The sequence below is a fragment of the Gossypium hirsutum genome, chromosome A03 (genome assembly GCF_007990345.1).
Source record: "Gossypium hirsutum isolate 1008001.06 chromosome A03, Gossypium_hirsutum_v2.1, whole genome shotgun sequence".
In the NCBI taxonomy this organism is placed as follows: Eukaryota; Viridiplantae; Streptophyta; class Magnoliopsida; order Malvales; family Malvaceae; genus Gossypium; species Gossypium hirsutum.
This window is the reverse complement of record NC_053426.1, coordinates 5139341-5163911: the sequence shown is the minus strand read 5'-3', so window position 1 is coordinate 5163911 and position 24571 is coordinate 5139341. Positions and strand designations below refer to the sequence as shown.

Here is a 24571-nt window from a genome sequence, read left to right as displayed (position 1 = left end):
TCATCAGTTTTTGAAGTATAACCTGGTTGATAAACCTCCTGCGAGGTTGTTTGTTCTTTATGAGACAGTACATAGGCTTGTTGAGAGCAATGAAATCTAGAAAGCCAATACTTGATCCTAGCGGAGTTCACAGCAAACCATGAGGAATTTCAGTACTTCCAGGTAAGGCAAACCCCTATTAGGAGACAAATCCATGAGAGATTATTCAAGCCACCTATACTTAGGGGCAACAAGTTTATGATTCTGGTGACTTCTATAATTTGCTTATAACGGCAAGAGATGACAAACCCCACCAACAACAGCAAAGATAGCAACATAGAGATCCCTACAATAAATTTCTTTCCTATCATGATCTGACAACCTCGCCAGCACAAATTCTTAGTCAAATTGAACAAGGGATACTCCAACCTCCACCTCCATTAAGACCTAGCATTCATAGAGAAATTTCTAGAGGAATGTGTGAATTCCATCTTGCACCTAGGCATAGATCAGAAGAATATGTTCATTTGAAGAATGCTATTGAATCAACAATATGTCGGGGCGTTTGAAGCAATTTCTGACCCGTCCAGGGTAGGCATCCAGGTACAAGGATTCTAACAGAGCTAAAGATTCTTCAGGTTTGTGCCAAGATGACAGAGGTAAAGGAAAACAAGTTGTTAAAAGAATGATGAATGCCATTATTGGCTCTAATGAAAAGTGGACGAAGTCTAACATAAAGAGGAAGATATATTTGCGCAGTGTTATCTCTGTATCAACCCCAATAAAGAAGCCTCATTCGACTCAAACATGGAGAGTAGGTTTTTCCGAACATGATGCAGCGGACCTGCTTAACACTAGAGGTAATAATCCGTTAGTTGTTTCGGCTCTAGTTGCAGGTTTTAAGGTGGAAAGAATTTTGATAGATACGGGAAGTATTATCGAAGTGCTGAGTTGGCAAGCATTTAGGCAAATGGGATTGACAGATTCCGCATTAAAACGAGCCAACTTCATTTATGGCTTCAACAATCAGCCAATAGAAGTCAAAGGATCAGTACTGTTGCTAGTGGTATTTGGAGACGACGAGCATACGATCACCGAAATGGTAGAATTCCTAGTTTTGGATCATCCAACGGCTTATAATGCTATTTTTGGCAAACCCTTCAACTTGTTTTAAAGTCAAGTTCCCAACTCCTACAGGTGAAGGATTCATGAAGTTAGATCAACAAGTAGCATGACAGTGTAACATCTTCTCTTTGCAGTTGACAGAAAAAGAGAAGGGTCATTCTCATGCACCAACAGGAATGGGTTCTTCCGGAGGTGAACCAGATGTCAACCTCACCAACAAAGCTATGATTAACATGGAGAGCTTGGATGTAAGAACAGAAGAAAAGTTCAATAAGGCTGAACCTGTAAAAAAGACAAACTATTGAACTCTTTCACGATGACAAGGAGTGGACCACCAAAATAACATCCCTGTTATCAAAATCCGAACGAAGAATGCTAATTAATTTGCTAAGGAACAATGTGAATGTATTTGCTTGGTCAGCGGTAGACATGCCAAGTATTCATCCTCCAGTCATTCAGCATCGTTTGAATGATAATCCAACTGTTAAACCGATTAAGCAAAAAAAAAAAAAAAAAAAAGGAAGAGTCGCCAAGGTTAAGATTCAAACAATCAGGCAAGAAAGGCAGAAGTTGTAAGCGGTGGATTTTATCAAAGAAGTTTCTTACCCTGAGCGAGTGTCTAATGTCGTCATGGTGGTAAAGCCTAATGACTAATGACAAATGGCAAATGTGTATTGACCTCAATAAAGCATACCCCAAGGACAATTTTCCATTGCTTTCCATTAATAGGCTAGTGAATGCGACGGTGGGACACATGTATATGAGTTTTGTAGATACCTTTTCAAGGTATAATCAGATCCAGATAAGAGAAGACAACTATTATCACTGAAGATGGTTTATTCTTATACAAGTTCATGCCTTCTAGGCTTAAGAATCTAAGAGTACCCTGTCGGAGGCTGGTTAATAGACTTTTTAGAAATCAAATTGGTCTTGTAACAGTTATTCTTAATGATATCGGAAATAGTAATTTTGAAATTCATTTTTCGATGATCGAGCTAGTAAATATTAAATATTAATATTTATAATTTTATAATAGAATTATATTAAATTCTGGTCCAAATATTTTAGTGATTAGTTGATTAATTAAGGTATAAAAACTAAATCATAGAAAATATAAAAATCAATCGCTATTGAATTTTGTTTGATTAAAAAGGCTTATTAAACCATTTATCAAGGTTTAAAATTATAAGTATACCCTTATGAATTTTAATGGCTGGTTGGTGGACTTTATTTTGATAATTATGTTTAGATTATGTTATTAATTTAAGTTAAAATAATGATAAAACAAAAATAAAAAAGCTGTATCTTTAATCTTTGTCTTCCCCAACCGCCCAACACCAAAAAAGAAAGAAGGAATAGCCATTTTTTAAGCTCAAAGTTGGGTTGCATGTAACTGGCTTTTAACCGCATTTTTTTAAAATTTTATATTTTTGAGACTGTTGTTGTTTAGTCTAACTAACCTGAATACTAAATCATAAAACTATCTAAGGTTTTAAAAGTTATCATTATTATTTTTGAAGCTTTTTGAATGTTAATGGTTGAGTTTGAAACTTTAATGTGGAATATGACTATTTTATAAAGTAAATTTTGTTAGTTGTGAGTTTAGGGACTAAAAATAAAAATATATTTAAATTGGCATGAAATCTTTATAAACATAGATGCTTGAGGACTGTTTAAGGATGAGATTAAAGTTGGATTAAAAGTTTGGGGTTTAAATGTGAAATATATATTTGTTTCGATTTTAGGAATTAAATTGAATAATTGTAAAACTTTAAGGAAATTATAAAAAGTGATAATACGATATCATATGCATGAAATAAGCTATTATAAGGTATACAAAACTGATAATTTGAAATGAATTATTGTATAAATCAAGAAACAAATCAACCTAGAGATAATTGAGGAAAAGGAAAAATAACATATTAGTCTCTAACACTTCTACTATAGTTCTTTTTACCTAGTAAGTTCATACGGTATAGTTTTATGTATTTTGTTAGGTTTATGTTGAATTGTGTATTTTGAATGTTCGATTGTATACTTAAATGTTACAAATTGGTACAATTGTGAAAAAAACAAAGGCTGAATTGAAAAGTGTTATATTGATATGTGTACTGAACCCAAATGAACATAGGATAGGATACAATTAGCATGCTATAGGGTTATTTCACGTGTTGTACAAGTTTGATATGAGATGGGATGATGACGTACTATTTATTCACTAAATGTTCCGGAATCCAAAATTTGTTGTGAATTACTGAGTTATCTTTACAGTGATTAGGTGTGTTTTAGAGGGGATATGTAGCATACGGGCTTGGCACTTAGTGCCTAGGTGTGTTCTTGGATGGTGTGGCTCGTATGAGCAATCATGTGTATTTTGGGTGATTACCCACGTATCCGTATCTGATCATTATAGTTCACCGGGCTAAATTGATATGGCTATTGAATAATGATGAACAGTAAAAGTATTATAATGAGATAAAGTATAATTTTATAATGTAAAAGTGCATATTTTCAATGGTTTGATGTTATAGCTTCAATTGAGATTGAATTATATTGAATAAAATGTTTCATACGTTATATATCCGATGAACTCATCTAATTATATGAATTATGGTAATAGGAAAAATTGTTTAGTTAACTGTGTTATTTGTAATTGTGGGAACTATGGTAAGTTATATGTTTCGAACCTATGAACTTACTAAGCTTATTAAAAGCTTACTCTGTATTGTTTTCTGTTTCTTGTAGTTACCGTTTTGCAGAACTCAACAATCGGATCAACTTGCAGATCACACCATCTAGCCTCCTTTTTTGGTAGACTTTTAATCGTTCAACTCAGTTATGTGACATATAAATAGTTGAATTGTATATAAGTGTTTTGTAAAAGCTAATTGTGAAGGTAATGAATAATGTATATGTGCTTAATAGCATTTGAGTTATGTTTGTTCATGGCTTTAAATGGTAACCTGGAAGGTGGTTGTTAAGCTCGAGAAATATGATAAATTAACATGAATGTTTGGCATGTAGGGATAACAGGGAATGTTTGAATAGGTGAGATTGCTTTGGAAATTATGGCATAAAAGTTTAATGATTGATATCGATGTTTTAGGTATGATATGTGGAATGGATTTTGATTTCAATGTTATAGGTTGTGGAGTTAATATTTTTAAGTCTATAATAGATGATTGAAAGTTGTACTTTGTTTGTGTATAAGGTACGTGTTTGGTCACTTTCTATATTGGCATGAATGGGGTTGAATTTTGGTATTGATTCATGTTGTGTGATAGTGCCTTAGGCATATTGGTTAGAACTAGGAAAATGATATGTTTTAGCATGCTTTTGTGCATTTTGAACAAGTTTAAAAATTGGTTAATTGCATTCTTATGTCATATGTGAAAATTTGGTTTCGTAACTTGCACAATAGGATACCTAATTGCATACACGAGCTAACACATGACCGTGTGCTCTTTATGAATTGGGAGGTTTTAGGTAAACATAGTTTCAGTTTGTTAGACAGATTGGCCATACACCCGTGTTGTATTGCAAATATGGTCAATGGATTTTCCACACGATCTCAGTTTCTCACACGGCCCAGCCACATAGCCGTGTGATTGTTTGTAAGTTTTTGCATTTAGGTCCTAACAACTAGAGGTGAGCATGGGCCATGCCAAGCCAAGTTTGAGCCGGGCTCAACTAAAAATTCAAGCCCATTTGCTAGGCCCAAGCCCGGCCCAGCCCAAAAAATGGGCCTAAAACTTTGCCAAAGCCTGACCCAGATAAAAAGGCTAAAACCAGAGCCCAACTTAGCCCGCCCATATTAATTTTTATATTATTTTTATATAATTTTAAAAGAATATATAATACATTAAAAATACTAAAAACATTAAAATAAATATTTCACAATAAATTAGAAATAAATTTTAAAAAATATGTATACTTAAATAAGACTAAGATAAATGCAACTTAACAAGCAAATGTCTCTAAAATAATAACAAAATTAACAATAAAATAAGTTTTATACAATATCCAAACAATAACAACAAAATAGTAGCAACATAATAGCAAAACAGTAGCAAAACAGGAAGAAAATAACAAGAAAATAATATTTAAAAAAAGTAAATTTTTTTGTCCTTTAGTGGATTCGGGCCAGGTTGGGTTCAGGGCCAAAAATACCTTACCCGAGACCCAGCTCATTTTTTTAAATGGGCCTTTTTTTTGTCTAGGCCCATTTTTCGGGTGAGCCTTCCGATCGGGCCGGATGGCCTGGCCCATAATCAGGTCTACTCACAGCTTCAATGAGTTATATGGCCTGGATACATGGTCGTGTGACTCCATCTTTACACAGTTGCAGTTTGTAATACGGCCTAGGCACCCGGCTGTGCGACCTTGTTTTGTGATTTTTTCCTAGTTGTTTAAAAGTTTGCAATTTAGTATTTATTTGTACTCGAGTCAACATAAGAACTTTCATACGCTTGATTAAGACTCAGAATTATTTGTAAATCATGCTAAATATGAATTATAAATGGTTTTGTTGATTTATTGAATGTTAAAGTTAGAAATGTATGTGATTTGTTTTGTTAACTGTTGTAGCATCCAGTAGCTTGAGTTCGGAGACTAGACCGAGTGAGGGGTGTTACAAGTCGAAACATGGAGATTGATGGGCATCGAAACCACAAAAAATAATTCCTATAAAAATAACTTTAAATAGTAGTAAAGTGTGGTAGTAGGGTCGAGTCCACAGGGATCGGATGTTATTATCAACTTCTGCGTTTATCTCGTGAACAGATCATTTGTCGTGTCGAAGGTCGTGGCAAAGGTCGTGCCCACAACTCCAAATGGACCTGCTGGAAAATAAACAAATAGATCAGGAGAGTTTTGAAATGTTTAGAAACTAAATAATTGAAACAACATAAATAAATAATGAAATAAATTAGAAATTAAATTTGGATTTTGTAATCAAAGATAAATAGCCTTAGCCCTAGACTCGGTAGATTTCGGTTTAAGAATCGATCCTTGAAAATTGATCTTCTCTTCCAAACGATAAGCTAGTTATAGCAGTTAAGAACGTCCTAACCACCAATTCTTCCTCTCGTAGTTGGTCTCTGTACGACCTGCAAACCAACCCTTATCGATTATCTAACTGAGATATACGTGTTCTCGATTCAAGATTCCAGTAGCATTACGCTCTAAAAAACCCAACTCGAATCAACGGCCTTAACTGCATGGGTCGTTTAAACTTGATCACTTCTTCGTTAATTTGTTCTCGAAGATCCGAATAAAGTAGGGTCGACTCGTTTCTCCAACTGTCAGCAAACACGACTCCAACCCAACGTACACTTTGACTTGAAATCGAGTTTAACTTTAAGGGATGATTTGTCTATCCCGATACTTAGGAAAAAAATGAATACCGATTGGAAGGATTTTAAGTACGAATCCGTATCTCACGGTTCTCGACCGAAAAGAACACCGGCCTAAAGCTAAGATGAGATTTAGTGTAGTATGAATTTAATCATGCTTGTAGGTTGTGGAAGGTGATTGGATTTGTATGAAAGGTGGTAGAAGTTGGAAAGGAAAAGTACTTGGAAAGCAATTAGACCAATTTTCAAAGAACAAAGAAATGTAAATGAAACAACAGAATACTCACGCCCAAATTGAAAGAAAAAAGAAAATAATTCTATTCAATTCCAAATTGAAATCGAAATGTAGAATTAGATGTGTCCTTCCTAAGAACATTAAGGCCCTATTTATATACATAGAATTTACTAATTTTAGCCTTAACTAATTTAACATAAAATTAAATAAAAAATAAAATAAGATTTTTTTTCTATTTTTGGCTTTTATAAAGTCAAAAATTTTTATGAGTCCTTGGCTTTCTCCACATTTTTATTCGGCCTCATTTCATTGATTGTGTTTCAATTTGGTCCTTTTTTGCTTGTATTTGTCTCTTAGTATCTCAATTGCGTCCCTAACAAGATTAAAACATAAAAGTACTAATTTAGCAGGGATCAATTAAGAAATAAACCGAATTAAACATAAAATGTCATGCAAATTAACATGTTATCAGATATATATGTGGATGACATGCTAATCAAAAGTCCCACTGTCAAAACAATTTTTGAAACGGTCGACTTTTTATTTTAAAACAAAAATGGGAGTAGCCATCAATACTTTTTTTATGAGGTGTGATCGGGTCACCTCGTAAATTTAATCATTTTAATTTATTAAATTAATGTTTTTCGGTCTACAAAATCCAAAAATGGGTTCGGGAGTCGGTTACGTACGAGGAAGTATTAGCACCCTCGTAACGCCCAAAATTGGTACCTAATTGATTAATTCATGTCTTAGTGTCGAAAGTTGAAAATTTGAAAATAGTTTAAAATACGATCCCTTTTTGTATTAATGTTAATTTTACTTTAAAAAACCGCTTGAATAAATCGAAACAAACGTTAAAGACCTTTTCGTCTCGTGATAACAAAATGTCACATCCCGTAAGTTAGGACACGACACCTTGAACCTTTGAAAATAAGTTTGCCCTTATTTTTTTATTTGAAATCTTATGTATTTTAATTCTAAAAGGATATTTGGTTATTTAGGTTCAACGAAAAAAATCGAAACCCCGTAAGTTAAGGTATGACTTCTCGAATCTCTAAATACGAAACATTTCCTTATTTTAAAATTTTTGAATAATAACAAGTGTAATATTTACGATGTGTATTTCTCTTATTCGGGGTATAATATAAAACGACCTATTATGGATAAATACGTTTAAATGCGATTTTTGATGTGATTTTAACAGAATGAGATAAAATGGTGATGTAGAAAATAGAATGATGATATACAAAGGAAATGTTGTGTCGATAAATGACAATAATATAAATGTAATGACCCAAAATTCACGAGCATTGAAAAAGTATAATATCGGACCTCCGTCTTAGTAAACCGAGTTCGTAAATAATTATTAGAAATATTTGTGAGTCTAGTAGTGTGTTTAATTAGGTTTTAATTAAGTGAAATTAGCTCAATTTAGAGAAAATAGTAAAAAGGACTAAATTGAATAAGGGGTAAAAGTTGAATTATAGATTAATAGAAAATAAAAAGGATTAAAATGACAATTAAGCCATTAACGAGAAATGAGGCGGCATATATGTAATAAAAATCTAAGATTTTTATGTTATATTTTAATTATATAATTAATTATTTAGATATAAATTATGTTAAATTAATTTAAAATAATTATATTATAAGATTTTTATATGATAAATAAATTGAAATTATAACAAGTGGATGGTGATGATAATATACAAATGTAAAATACATATGTTTACATTTGTAATACATATATTTGTTACTAAATAGATATTTATTATTATAATTATTAATTATTATTGTAAATGAAGAAAAGATAAATGTAGGGTGTAAAAATTATACATATGCTATGCATATATTTATACACTTGTAAAATAAATATATAATTACTTAAAATTTAAGTATAAAGACATTTATAATTATTAACTAATTAAATATAAAATAAATAAATTAAATAGTGCCAAATGTAGGGTGATAAAGTTGTACAAATGTAGTAAAATATGTATATACACTTGTATTATAATTAAAAAATATTTATTAATTAAATAATTATTATAAATTATATTATTATAATATAAAGTAAATAAATAAAAATAAAAGGAAAAATTTGGGATTGAAGGTTTAAAGCTTTAATTGGTAAGTCAATTAAGTCATTTTTACTTAAGTTTGATGTTTTAGAAGCTTTAGAACAAAGTTTTGTTGAAATTAAGTTGAGGTTTTGAAAGTTTTTAGGTTTTTGAAAATAGTTCATGTTGAACAAAATATTGAATTAGGGGTTTAATTGAATGAATTTTAAGTTATAATTGATTAAAGGATTAAATTGTAAATTAGGCTATAAGTTTTGTGTTGTAGGGATTAAATTGAAAGAAGTTTTAAATTAGGGTTTATTATGAACATTAGATAGTTAAGTAGAATATGGAAGGAAATTGAATAGAAATAAAGTATGAATTGAGTTAGAAAAGTAAATGAGTTAATTAGGATTAAATTGGAATTAGCGTATAAATTGGATAGAAATTCAATTATTATTATTAATTAGTGCTGTAATTAATAGTGTAAATTATTATTTTCGTAGCTAACAAGGAATTCAAGGCATCGGCACACAAAGGAAAGGAGAAAGCTATCGAAGAATAAAACAAGAAATTCACGGTTTGTATTACTATAATTCAAACTACTATTTATTAAATGTTATATTTAAATTTATGTGTATGGTAGTAAAATTATAAGGTAAGTATCAATATTGAATTGAATGAAATTGAGATGAAGTATGATTATGCATGAATATTTGATAGTATATTGTTGTAAAGTGGAAAATTGTATCGAATTGAATTATACATTGAAAGTGAAATTGAAATTGAGAAATGATTTGAATACCCTATTAACTAGTCGGGCTGAGTCGAATATAGTTGGCATGTTATAGGATTGAAAGAATACGAGAATTTATTGGCTTTGCCGATCAGGCACTATATGTGTCATATCAGGTACTGTATGTGTTGTATCAGGCACCTCGTGTGTCGTATCAGGCACCATCCCCAGGACACGTGTCATTTTCTCTACAGATCAACAAACTGGGGACTAAATTGAAGCACAAATAAAAATTTGTGGTAAAATTTTAAAAAATAGAAAAATAAGATAGAACTAAATTGAAATGCGTTGTAAAAGCGGAAGGACCCAATGAGCAAATACCCCCTCCAGGTGAAAACACTTTGATCCTAGAGGATGGATCGAGTCGCGCTGCGGGTCGCCAAAACGACGTCGTTTAGACCGCCTATTTAAACAAAAAAAATTAAAAAAAATCATTCCTTCCTTTAATTTAAAAAAAATAGAAAGCCCCCCTTTTTCTCTCTGAACCAGCCCTTGGTCGGCCTTGGCTCCGGTTGTCGGACCACCGTGGTGGCCATTAGCGACGGCGATGGCGCTGCCGTCCATAGTGGCCGAAGAAAGAGAAAAAAAGCCATTTTTTTTATTTTTGCCCTATTTTCGAATAAAACCTAGATCTGGGCTCTAAAGCCCTATAAATCTTACCGGTGTTCGCCCCGGGGAAGAGAAACCGAAAGGACCACACGAAAATTGACGGAAAAGACGACGACGTATCCCCAGTAAGATCTTTAGCTTTATTATTTTATATATGCGTAATAACAGATTCGAAAAAAATATATAAAAATTTCACCTTTTCAAACTTCTAATCTGTTGTTTTTTTATTGCTTTTTCGTGTCTTTTTTTTAAATAGATACACTATCCATGGCTTTTATAGCTGAATGATACAATATATTGTTTTTGTTTTTGTTTTTTTGCTTGCTATTGTTTCTCTGCTATTTTTGCCTTTTCTGCGCTGTCTTTTTTCTTTGTTCTTTTTTGCAGGCTTGGGCAAGGTCAACGAAGGAGAGAAAAGTTGACATTTGCCATTTTGGTGCAAAACAGCCAAGGTGCCAAGCCTCGGGCGACGTGCGCACTGCGGAGGCACGAGGAGAGGGGTGCGGCGCACAAAGGAGACTAAGGTTTTTGGGTCATTAGGGTTTTTTATTTATTTGGGTTATTAGGTCATATTATAAATGGACTGCTTTTTGACTTGGACTTTATTATCTGGTTTAATTTTTGTTTTATTTGTTTGTAATATGGGCCCGGGCGAAATTGTATCTCTACACCCTCCATAGACCAGCATGTAGTTGATTTGCAGGGAACTTTTGATGTCTTAGAGGTTGTATGGCATAAAGTTAAATTCGAAAAAGTGTGCTTTTAGAGTTAGCGCAGAAAATTTTCTAAGTTTCATAATTTACGAGAGGAATAAAAGTGAACCAATGGAGGATTAAGGTTATTTTGGATCTCAATTCGCCTAGAAACACAATCCAACGTTTAAATGGTAAGATTGTAGCCTTAAATAGGCTTCTCAAATATGGTTGATAAATGTTTGCATTTCTTTAAAGGATTGAAGGTCAAATATGGTTGATAAATGTTTGCATTTCTTCAAAGGATTGAAGGTCCATTTCCAGTGGACAGAAGAATGTCAATAATCTTTTTGTTTAGTTAAAGATTTATTCAACAAAAGCTCCTTTGTTAACTTTACTATCATTGGGAGACTAATTGCGTTTGTTCTTGTTGAAAAATCGAGTTTAGAAAACGCAACCAAAGTTCTAAAATAAATTTTCAAAGTAAGAACTTAGTTGTAATATCTAAAGTAATAAAAACTTAACTAACATTTTCGATTCGTTTAGAATGAACGCTTCAACTGAGTAGTCTTCTCCATTATCCCTGAGCTCACGTCTACCAAGTGTAGGCTCACTTCAAATCAAAAAATTTTCAAAAAAAATTACTAGTGATTTCACTATTTCTCTAAACTTTTGGGCCAAGTTATAAATAAATAAAAAAATTCTCTATAAATTTTCTGAAATAATATTTCTAATGTGTGAAAAATAATGTTCAACTATAATTAAACTCAATCACTTTAATATTAAATTAATAAATACTATTAAGATAAGCGTTAAATTAAATTTAATATTAAATCCATTAAAATAATATTATTTTTAAAATAATTAATCTAAAATTAAATTTTTTGATAGAAGACTTATAATTCTTTCACTACTACACTAAAAAACTACCATAGCCGACCATTTTTTGACCACCAGAATACCTCCGTGACAGCCACCAACACCCCGAGCTGGTTCGGGTCTTGTCGGTTCAGACCAATTATATCATGCGACATCAGCCTTATTTTTCTAATTTTAATATTAATATTAATTATTTTTAATTAATCTCAAATTTCGAAAGATTCTAATTGAATCGTACAGTAATCCAATCTTTCTACCAGTCAAATGCCTAACATACCGAAAACATTTGAAGAAAGTTTAAACACTATATGTGCATAAACCACTTAAATCTAACTAATTTAAATATATATTTTTTGAGATATAATTTAAATATACTTAAATCTAAGTGATTTGAAAATACTCCATATCAAATGACAATAAACGCTCAAGTTAGTGATTAAACCAATAAAAAAATAACTAATACACTGTATCAATACTTTTTTAAATTCCAAAACTAATTCAGAATTCCAATTAACATAAATAAAAATGATCAACGTAAATTTTGGTTATTTATAAGAGAAAACTACCAGACATGGTGGGAATAAAGTTACCTAAAGCAAAATATAACAATATAAAAAGAAAGATGCATGCATGGCCAAGAAATAATATTAAAAGAAAAGGTAAAATGACAAGATTATATAAATATTCTGCAACTAAAAGGACTTCAAATTTCATATAAAGTTTGCACAATGTACTCCATTGTGTATGCTCAAATCACTATAAAACCAGAATGGAAGCCAGCCTGCTCTGAGAATTTTCTCATCCTCAACTCTAAATAATTTGGAGGTTCGAACGAAATAACTCAGCCATAGTAGATGGATACCTGAGGAATGTCGATATCATTGTCATCATCATCCTCGCATGCCACCACCACATCCAGGTGGGATCGGTAAGGAGGCAGTTCTGCCTTGGCAATTTCCCGAGCCACGTCAACTACTTTCTTGTCCAATCTCTCTTTGTGTCTCGGGAACATGCTGTTGAAGAGCAGGCAACTTCCATATGATATACTGTAAGAATTCAAACCCTTATCTTTAAGCCATTGAATGAGTTCCCTCAGTGTCGGATTATCTTTCAAGATCCATCGGTCCCATACTGTCCAGCTCATGTCACGGTGTTTCATGACCTTGGGTGGAACTGGCTCGGCCATAGAGAATAAAGGCAATGCTAAGTTTGCGAATGTGTTTCGATAGTCTTCCACTTTATGTGCTCCGTCCAGAACCTTGTATAGCTCGAGGCAGACGAGACCAGTCGCCATAGCGGTGGATGTGGCAATTGCTGGTATGATTCTCCCTGCAATGAACTTGGCTTTAAGCTTATCCACCTCAGGAATACTATAGTTCCTTGCCCTCATGTTGGCAAGCCCAGCAATAAGATCCATGTGATAGTTTGTATCATCATCCTGCAATTCATGGAAATACATTAGCATCAATCACACTAACACTGACAGCTATAAAATGTTTCTACAAATTATAATCCAGAACAAGTAGAAAAAGATTATTATAAGATATCGAAACAAAGAAGATGCGAGCAAACCTTTTCGAAAGAGATCGGTTTCATCCTGAATCCTGATGGCAGATTGTTCCTACAAAGTTCCAACTTGAGGAGTAATTCATTAATAACAGCTGCATCATCCACAGAGGCAGTGGAAAGACTTGCGGCCTTCTCATCTGTCTCAATTTTCACACCTTCCCTTGGCTGGAAATCAGGTACTATTACTTTATCGACTGCCTCAGACAACATCTTAGGATTCTTGACCCAATCGGGGACTGAGATACCAAATGTTTCGGCCCTAAGAATAGATGCTGCAATAATGAAGTTGAGATGGCTAGTATCAGCAGCTGAAAACTGAAGTGGATGTGGGAATCGTTTTGGAGCAGACCAGAAGGGAGCACCGGTGCTGGTTGCAGCTTCTTCAGGAAATGTAAATATCAACTGCTTGACCCGGTTAACGAAATAATCTTCAAACCTGAATACAGAAGCAGCATAATGTCATATCTCCAAAAATTAAATTAAATAAAGCACTTTCCTCAACCATTTAGAGTACTACCTTAAGCGAGCCCAGGTGATGCAATCCTGGAATGTCTCACATTTTTCACGGTCAAGGCACTCAAGGACGCGTTCTAAGTTGTCCTTAGCCTGAGCATCACCAGCATTTTTCATTGAAGTGGCATATTCAACCGGGTTAGATAGATAGGCATTCACTTCGGCAGGAGTTTTCTCGAGCAAGCCCTCAAACTCGGATCGGGCCCATGTCAAGCAGTGGTCAATATTGTGTGGAAATGAGTGCACAGTGCACATGGGTGCTTGTTTCTCAGGCGGGTCTCTTGAGGCACCATAGTTCTCAGTTAGATGAGGAATCACCATTTGGGTGTTGCATTTAGCACCAAGAGTTCCTGATTCAAGAAGTGGTTTCTGGAAATATAAGCACCTCTGATCAACATACAGCCTAGCATTGACATTATCTAATGCATTAATGACCACTGTTAGTTTCTCCCAGAAGGTGTCATTAAACACGCCCTCAGTTTCAGGACCCACACGGTTTTGCAAGGCTTCGATTTTAAGCCGAGGATTGATTGATGCAGCTGCAGAAGCAGCAACAGTTGATTTAGCTTGCCCAATGTTCCAATCCCGGAACAAAAACTGCCTGCTGAGGTTGCTCTTCTCAATAACATCATCATCAGTGATTGTTAGCTTGCCCTGACTACCACATGAAACGCCCATCAATGCTAAATTTTTCAAGAATTCACAGCCTAGTGCCCCAGATCCAACCATAAACACTTTTGCATCCTCCAGCTTTTCTGAAGCTTGGAGCCAAAAACCGATATTTGTGCATCATAACGGCTATTCAATGGTTTAAAATCACTGGGGTCCAAGGGCTCAGCAGGAAGAGACTCCACTGAGTCAAAATAGAAGAACTGTTGAAAACAAAGTGATCTACAGTTAATTTCCCACTACAAATGGAGCTTGAAGCAATCAAAGCTATATATATGCTGTGAAAAAAATCAAAATAAAATAAGTTGAACAAACAGCCCAGACCAAGTTTCTCGGGGAAATAAGAAAAAGCCAAACACTCTAATTAGCAAAGCCTCCAATTATCATAAAACCAAACAGCCTGTTCTAACAGATTAATATTAAGAGGTTCTCAATCAAACTAGGTCCACAAATTTGCTAATAGATAAGACTTAAAAGTTCCAACAGCATAGACAAAAAGACATATACATGCACATGTAGATCACATACATACAGCAAAGAGAAACATATGTGAGAGAGAGAGAGAGAGAGAGAGAGAGAGAGAGAGTAATTTCTACCAACCTGAAAAGAGGATGAAATTTTCCAGAACATGCTTTGACAACCTCTTGTCCCACAATTCCTCCAAACATGGCAGCCATGGGATTCAGTACTGCCTTGGCACCAAAGGCAAATTGCCTCAGAAGCTTGGGATTAATATCTTCCACTTTCCCCTCTCCAAGGCACTCATTGATATTAGCAGCAATTGAGGCAAGCTTTTGGGCATCCTCTTCTGATCCAGCAACAGGAAAGCGGCCAAAATCAGAAATAAATTTATCCAGAGCTTGGAATGCTATGTGCAGGAGAAGGGGGCGGTCAAACTTTGCAAAGTCACTAAGAAGGAAATCACCAGGTTCTTTAAGTGCTTCCCTCAGTGGCTTGAAGTTCAACATTTTGGGTTGTTTCACCTGTGTTACAATGCCACCTTTCACATATGTACCAAAAGCTGTGGTGTCCTCCTCAAGAGTAAATGAGTAGGGCCTAGCACTTTTAATCTTCCTTGGCTTTTCATCATTAAGTTCCGTCATTCCATGAACTTCAGAAAACACAACAAGATCCCCATCCTGGAACTCCAGCCTTTCATCATCAACACATGATACTAGGGCAGGATTGTCATTGCTGATGGATGCAATTATACCCGTGTGTGGTTCCTCTCCATCAACATCAAAAACAGTAAACTCAGGACCAAAGTCACAAAAGACAGTGCCAAAGAGGCCTCTTACTTCAGACTTGATGAAGGAAATGGGAGGTTGATGGTTATGGCAGTAGTCATTAAACTCAATGGCTTTCTCAAGACTAATATCAGTGAATACGACAGCCTGGATTGATTAGAAAAATGAAAATCTCAATAAGAGTGACTTAAGGAAGAAAACATAACACAGGAAAGCACACAAAGAAATCCATGATGGCACAAGCCTAGACTTTAGTAAACAGATATTATTCTTCCAAGTTCCATATCCCAATCTCTGGTTTACTAGCAACTCTAGTAGAACAATTAGTTAACGAATTGCATTTTTATCCCCAATGCTAAGATTCAGCAGTAACAACAAAAATCACATAAAAATTTAACTTAGGCAAGAACTAGGCCCATCAATTAGAGACTTAAGTGAGGCAACTACCTGGAAATTAGAAAGTTGCTCTTTTGTCAACTTTGTTGTTAAGGTAGAAATGACAACAGCATTGTTTAGCTCCTGCAACTTCTGCACAGAAGCAAGTGCCCTGTTCTTACCAACATCATCCTCGGAGAAAACAAAATTACTGGACATATCCCACAGCTCCACCACTCCTTCATCATGCAAGGTCACAGACTTGACACCAGCAAGAATGAGATTCTTTGCTGTAGAAAGAAAAAACCACAGTGAAACAATAAAAAATCCGGCAGTCATAGCTTAACACTGCAAATATTAAACTCAAATCAAATTAAAGATTAGTACACTATACCCCTGCAGTGGACTTCATATGTTTGTGACATGTTTGTTTAACTTTAACTTAATAATCTAATTTATTTATTAATAGTTAGGCACACAGAAAGCATATAAACCAGCTTGTCTGGTTTAAACTTCACTGACAATATAAAGACAATAATCCATAAATTTAAACAATTGTTTACTACTTACTACAAAACAAAGAAAAACATGTCTTGAACTGAATACACAGATTCGTTCTCAGAACCCACAATGCCACATTAATGAAATTAAAACATCAAATTCGAATTCAACATGCAGCACTAAAGCAAATTGCAGAAGAACGACAAAAGAGAAAACACGAACAGAACAGTCAGATAACATTTTAAAAAACAAGTGCCACATAAAAACACAAGAAAATCTGGGGGGAAAAAAGTATAAAACCATTACCAATTTCAGCACCGAGCCCCTGCATCCCCGAGACGAGTACATTAGAGGCAAAAAGCCGCCGCATCGTCTCACGGCCATACACGGCAAGCTGCCTACTGTGCAGATCCTCGTCTATATCATTATGATTCGAGTCACCCGGAGCCATGGCTGGCTCGACCACGCTACTGCTACCGCTACTGTTCCTTATGGCAAAGGTGTCGTCGTTAACTGTCGAATCAGCTGCAGCGGTGTCAGAGATACGATGCTTCTTGACCGGCGACGTGACGGAGACGTATTTTATAGTGTTGCTGTTATTGTTGTTTTCAGTCTCTCCTTCTACAACGTCTCCTTGACCTTCTCTCTTTCTAGGAAGCATATAGTGCAGTAAACTGCCGAAAATACCACAAATGTACACACAATTTCACATCATCATCCATCTCAAACATATCATTTCAAAAAAAAAGAAGGATCCGTAAACCCTAAGCATAAACTTAACATGATTATTCTTTTATTATTATCCCACCAATTAGAAGAATGAAAAAAAAAATTAAAAGACGTACCGATTAGAACACTGATTAAACAAATTCTTAAAGAATCGGAAAGAACGGAGGAGAAAGATTTAAAGCGATGAGAATTATTTTTGCAGTACGTTTATGGTTCAAGTTGTGAGGAAATGAGAATGGGGGTTTGGGGCTGATATATAAGGAGAAATGAAGGAAGGGTATTTATGGATTTGCAGTGAGGCTTAGGGTTTTTAGGCCATTTTGGGCTTTGGGCAGCAAACCAACCATTCATCTTTTGAAAGAGACGAAAGGAGAGTATAGGAAGTTTATTTACTCATGTGGAACTACATTTTGAATTGATTGTCAAAATTAACCCTGATACATTAATTTAAGACAAAACTTACTTGTCATATAACCAAGCTAAGTTTAATTTGATGGAAACTCGTAACTATGGTTGAATTTTTGAAATATTTTAAATATGTTATCTACCAATTATTCCATTAGCCTAATGTTAGCCATTCCGATTTATTTTAAGGTTAATTAAATAATAAATACATCTATATTTCTATATAATTTAATATGTTAAAAAAATATTTCATCATAATTTACGGGTTCAAATTGTTTATATAATATATAAAATCATAAGTTTGAAAAAAAAATTGAAGTAAAATAAAAATGGTAATAATTATATATTTAAAAATAATTATAATTTAATATAAATTGTGATAACTATTACACATTTAAAAATATAATAATTTAATTTATAATTATTAGTTAAAAAATATTGTGTTAATCAACTATTGTTTGGAATAAGGTTATTTTGCTTTAATTAACTAAAATAAAACTAAGGGTGCGTTTGGTTCGCTGTATTGGATTAGAGGTGTATTGGATTAGAGGTGTATTGGATTAAATGTGTATTGGATTAGAGGTGTAATAGCAAATCAACTGTTTGGTTGAATGTAATGGAATAGAGGCGTAATAGTAATCTTGTGTTTGGTTGAATGTAATAGAGGTGTAATAGCATAATGGAAAAAATTAAAATGACTAGAATACCCTTAGCATAAATTTGTTTTGGTAAATGATTATTGTTATTGTTATTTAAATTATAATAAGATTATTATTATCAATAATAAATAATTTAATCATATTTAAACATAATTTTTATTAAATATATTTTAATTAAAATATATAATTTAATAAAATTCTTAATAATTAATATTCTTATATTAATTTACTGAAATCATAATATATGATACTGTAAAATATAAATTAACATAATTACTATTAAATATATTTTAATTAAAATATATAATTTAATAAAATTCTTAATATTAAATATTCTTATATGAATTTTCTAAAATCATAATATATAATACTATGAAATATAATTTAACATAATTATTATTAAATATAATTTAATAAAATATATATTTTCAATAACTTATTTAATATAAATTCAAATTAATGACGATTAATTATATTAGATATATATGATCTTGTACTAAAATTATTTTAAATTACCATATTATTTAATAATTGGAATACAGTTAATTTCTTACCAAATTATCTAAAAATTTTAAAAATTGTGTTTGGTAAAAATTTTAAAATAGCTGGCACAATAATTATGTTTTAAAATTTTTTTTACCGTACCATTCTAAAAAATTCAAATATTGTTTTCTTAAAAAGTATTAAAGCGCGAAATTATCATCATACTATAGATAAATATTGAAATTTGTCACTGTACTTTATTTTTATTTATATTTGCCGTTATTTTTTAAAAAATATGAGTAAATTTGTAACTTAATTTTTATGTTATTGAATTTTACCACTAAAATTTAAATTTTATTAATTTTTGCCACTAACTCTTATTTTTTAGTTAAACTCTTATTTTAAATTTATATTGAATTTTTATTTTTTAAATTACAAATATCTTCATTTAACTTAACGAGTAAATATAATTCTTGACTTTCCTTTCTCATCATCTAAACAAAAGCACAATAAACAAATTGTCAAAAAGAAACCCAAATCCAATAGTTGGGAGATTCAAAAGCTTTCTCCAATAATGTGTTTCTTCTATAAGAAACAATGCTTATAAGCAGCTTGTCAAAGCTCAAAATCTATTTAGTCCTATGTCATACATCCAATGTCATTTGAATACAAACAGATAACTGGCTTTAAATGGCAAAAGATATAACCTTAGGTGGACTCATTACAAGACTAGCAAGAATTTGACCAGTGATGTTAGAACACACATTCACAGATGCTAATTTGTATATATGCTCCCTCACATCAGCACCAAACCCAGTAACCTCCATGTAACCTCCCCTTTTTCCACACTCTCCATAATACCCTGGAGACAGTAAAAGAGTTTATATTCTGTGTCAAAATTCCAAACTTTGTATAAGCTCATTCACATTCCGTAAATGAAATAATAGAAAAATGAAATTGCATGAACCTTTTTCATTTATAATATACTTTCTGAAAATTTATAATTTAGTCCTATTATTTATAATACACAAACAGCAACACACCATGAGAAACTCATACAAGTGGGCAGCTTTTTTCTTTTCCTAATATTTATCGCCTTTGTTTCCCCTGGAATGCACTGATCTTGTATTTAGACAGTGACTCAGATGATATCAAATCGATACAAGTTGACGAGTGTCACTATCTTCAAAAAGCGGGAGAGGGGATGCGTATAAGGTCATATAACTGACAGTATGAGCAGAACAAAATATTGAACAAACCACAGGACATAATCATATTGATTTCAAGAAATATATTGCAGGATGCCAGGAAATTTTGTACTAACAGATCCCAAAAACATAGTACACCACCCTTTTATTCTTACAGAATGCCATTTTTTCTAAGAGAGAAGTGTTTCACTTGCTCTACCTCAAATGACATGTTTCGAGAAGCAGGTGCCCATTCCTCAGCTATCCGTTTCTCCAAGAATTCTGCATTAACTGTTGGTGGTATTCGAATATCAAAACCAGCTTCTGCTTCAGACGGCTGCAAATTCATAACAAAACCCTGGCAGAAAAATATAAAAGAACCCACGTATGTTTGAGATAGATATTACATATATAACTATCTTTTTTTCCATGAATGCAAAATGGCAACAAAATTGATGATAGACCAGCAGAATGAATGTGTGCAGTAACGGAAAGGAGAAAGGTAGGCTAAAAGGCCTAACTGACCATGCATTAAATGGTCCAGCATTTTTAGCACAGAAAGCTTAGTCCTTTAGTTCCTCTAGCAACCGAGTGCTTTAAGGAACTATGGAACATAGATTAATGCACATTGTTTTCCATCTTCAATGAAACAATGCAATCAAGCCACAGCTTTCCATGTTCATATATACTTAACATATTTATTAGGGTTAATGCAATTTTGATCCCTGAACTTGGCAACTAGGTCCATTTTGGAACCTCACTTTTTTTTATCCACTTTGGTACCTGAACTTACCTGAACTTGACAACTAGATCCATTTTGATCTTTGAACTTGAAAAATGTAAAAGTTTGATAACATGGCACTCTATTGAGTTTACTGTTTAATACTTAATAATTACTGTTAAAGACATCAAATTGACACAAGAAAATCCACTATTGAGTCACTAGGAAATTATTTCTATTCCATCAATGTGCATGACTAACATTTCATATCCAGTAAAAGCCTCATGAGATGCTTCATATTACTTGTCAAAGAGTATATGCTCCTCATGTCTTGTATAAAGATTCATACACTAACATTTTGTTTTTTAAAAGAAAGATTATCTATTTCTTTAATTTTCCAAAGTGTTTGAGGAAAGGAATCGGTATAAGCTCATTAGGGCTCTTAAAGTTCTAGTGCGTCAAAGCCAAGTGACAAGTATGGTTATAGACTGCTCCTGAGACATGAGCAAAAATTTGGTTATCTTCTGTGCTTTTATGATAAATATCTGAAGCTATACTATTAAGAAAATATCTAGTGAAATCATAACTAATAGCAATGCATGTAAACTAACTACAAGGATTTTAACAAGTAAAGATTTTAGCAACTAATTATCTAAATTTACAGAGACTTACTGTGGGAGAAGGCATGCCAGCCTTCAGAAAGGCCATGTTAACCAAAATGACTTCTCCTTCACCCTTCAAACCAGCTTTGACCAAATCAAACTGCGAAGCCCTGAACCTCCTGATACTCTCAATGCTCTTGAAAAGGTTCTCAATTGCACTGTTGTCGTAAAGCTTCGCCCCATGTCCAGGAGCTCCAGTAGCCTTTATCACCAGCCACCACGGCATCCTCTCTCCATAGAATAACCTGTAATTCTCATTGGGTGAAGCCAACCCTGTTCCTCAAAACAACATTATGTTATCATCACTAACAGATATACGGCCAACTAGCGGATCAGATATCTGCAATGTCAATAAAATTCAAACCCGCAAATTTGCTTTAAAATCTAAATCTGTTTACTATCCGCAGCAAATCCAAATATAACTAAGATATCCAAATCCGCTAAGATCAGTATTTAGTAAGTCCAAATACTTGTTTAAAATAAATTTTTTTAAATAGTTTGGATATCCAAATCCCTTATTCCCCAAAACAGATTCAGATAATGGATATAGGAACATTAATATCCACATCCATTCCGAATCCACTTACTAAAGTACCCAAATACAAATATTATCTGAAAAAAATTAAATAAATATCTACAAATACCCAAGTCCCAACTATTGTACTTACAAATTCAGGTCCTCACCGGCAAGCTCAATAACGAACAAGAAGCATTGCCCACCAATCTATTAACTATTAACTATATCAGCCATTTCAAAACATGGTTTTACAATTTTTTTAATAAATTTTAAAAAGTAAAATCTGGTTCACCTTCATCAAGCACAATATCAACATTCATATTCTTGAAAACATCGGATTGAGCCAACTTCTCAAGACCGTCATGGCCACCAATCTCTTCATCAGGGACAAACGACAAGTAAAGTGACCGTTTTGGCTGAAACCCAGAAGCCTTCAACCTACGAACAGCCTCCATATACTGCATGCCCACGCACTTCATATCCTGGGGGCCTCTAGCGAATATATTACCATTTTCATCGATGTGGGCACCGAAAGGATGATAATCCCACTTCGAACGCTCAGAAGGGACGACATCGGTGTGGGAGTTGAGTAAGATAGAAGGAAGGAAAAGGTCGGAGCCTGGCCATTTGAGGATAACGAGCGGCTTTCCTTGGACGAACTCTATGACTTGGGTTTCTAAAGAAAGGGATTCGGCTAAGGATAGGATGAATTGGGTCGATTTTTTATAGTTCGGGGATGGTTGGGATGTGTTGATTCGGAGGTATTCTTGGAACCTTGATATGATTTGGGATTGTTCATATTGGGTCGGGGATGGTGTTGGATTTGTGAAGCTTAGAAGTGAAGAAAAGAGTAGAAGATGAACAATGACGCGTTGGCAGGGGCTGCAATGGCTGTCGCCATACCTATGATAGATGCCGCAAAGAGAGAGAACCGAAGTGCGGAATGAGGAAATTAGAAGACAAAAGGCCTTTCTCTTATACAGTTGCAGTAACCTGGAGACCCAGAAGCGGATGAAGCTAGAAGGAACAGAAGAGAAACAAAGGGGATCGGGGGAGGGTAAAACAGGGAGGTTTGCTGAAGCGGTAGCTAATCTGGACAAAAGAGGGGGAATAGAAATCGGTGGTTTTCACCGATTAGGAAGGTAATGGATTACACACGTATTAGTAATACATCAAACCAAACAACGGAATATAGCCGGATTAGGTGGGGCCCACCTATTAGGGGTGTATTGGCATAGCCAATACACCAAACCAAACATAGTGTAAATTACACGTTGAATATGTAAAAATATTTTAATTATGATTTAGAATTTTTTTTGAATTAATAAGTAATTATTTTTAATTATTTTCAATAAGTCAAATAAAAATATTATTTTACCTTAATTATTGTAATTATAAATATAAAATTTAAAAATTTATTAAATATTAAACGTGTAATTCATGTTGCATGTTACATTAAAATTTAATTCATAAGATAAATACATACATGTTTAAAATTTGATTTATGTGCTTTATGTTTCACATTACATTCAAGCTAACATTTAGTACTCAAACTGACAATTAGGCAAACAGAACATTAATGTTATGATACCTAAATTAAGCTACTGACTTTATTGTTATGATACCTAAAAGCCTAGTATCAAAAAATTGAAGCAAGGGACCAAAATTACATGTCAAAAACATCTTCAAATCACCTCAAAATGCCTCCTAATAAAAAATTTCACATAACATACTCAAATTTTCATTTAAAAATCATACAAATTCAACTCAAAACATATCTAAACTTAAGTAATGTGCAAATGTCTTTGATGCAAGTATTGGTTGTAATGACCCGATTTTTATATGGTGTCGAAAAATGCGGTTTTAAAATTTAATTTCGTAAACCGAGTTAGTAAAAATATGAATAGAATAATTTACAAAGTTATTATGAAAATATATTAAATAACGATCGAGGAATTAAATCAAGAAAATTATTAATTATATTATAGGGACTAAATTGTAAAATTTAAATCGCTATTAATTTTTAAACTGAAAAATACTTGAGGACTCAATTAGTAATTAACCAAAGGACCTAAATGGTTATTAAATTATTATTTTATATGATAGTGAAAGAATATGATAATCTCCGCCTAGCGTTTATATTATAATTATAATGTAAATATATGTCTTAAATTAATAAATTAAGTAAGATCAATTAAGTTAATTACAATCTTAATCTTAGTATATATAACAAGTAAGTGGGAGAGAGACGAGAATCATCATCTTCCTATTTGTTTTGTCATCCAAGTGAAGAAGAAAGAAAGAAGCTACTTTTTACTCTCTTTACAAATTGGTCCAAAATCCCTAAGGTATTTAAGTCTTTTTTTTTTTGAAATTTTTATGTTTTCATGACCATCTAAGTTTGATTAAGCTTACCCATGCATTAGATTTTTCAATTTTTAAATGTTTATCAAGTTGTCATTAACAGGTATTTAATGAAATTGAGTTTGATTTTGATGGGAATTTGAAATATAAGTTTTGAGCATGTTAGGACTAAGTTAAAAGGTAGTGAAAATTGATGGAATTGATTAGAAATTTAACTAAGCTCGATAGTTTATGTTGTGAC

General features: G+C 33.1%; 2 protein-coding genes and 1 long non-coding RNA gene across 3 annotated transcripts; all 3 read right to left on the bottom strand.

Annotated features, from left to right (window-relative positions):
* Positions 1–12356: 12356 nt before the first annotated feature.
* On the bottom strand, positions 12357–17468 carry LOC107963847 (ubiquitin-activating enzyme E1 1). Its single transcript, XM_041106548.1, is given in 8 exon segments — positions 12357–13167; positions 13302–13734; positions 13816–14566; positions 14569–14683; positions 15077–15874; positions 16175–16392; positions 16910–17277; positions 17449–17468. Coding segments are annotated over 7 exon segments (3267 nt in total). The 5' UTR covers positions 17265–17277; positions 17449–17468; the 3' UTR covers positions 12357–12570.
* A 1929-nt stretch (positions 17469–19397) lies between these two features.
* Positions 19398–20585, bottom strand: LOC121223959 (uncharacterized). The gene is made up of 2 exons (XR_005921428.1): positions 20287–20585; positions 19398–19741 (listed from the first exon to the last, which is right to left on the bottom strand). It is a non-coding gene; the product is annotated as an uncharacterized lncRNA (long non-coding RNA).
* A 660-nt stretch (positions 20586–21245) lies between these two features.
* Positions 21246–23093, bottom strand: LOC107901663 (aminoacylase-1; the record flags this gene model as incomplete). Its single annotated transcript, XM_041104203.1, has 3 exons — positions 21246–21281; positions 21460–21722; positions 22259–23093. Coding segments are annotated over 3 exons (1134 nt in total), but the record flags the coding sequence as incomplete, so codon positions are not given.
* Positions 23094–24571: the final 1478 nt, after the last annotated feature.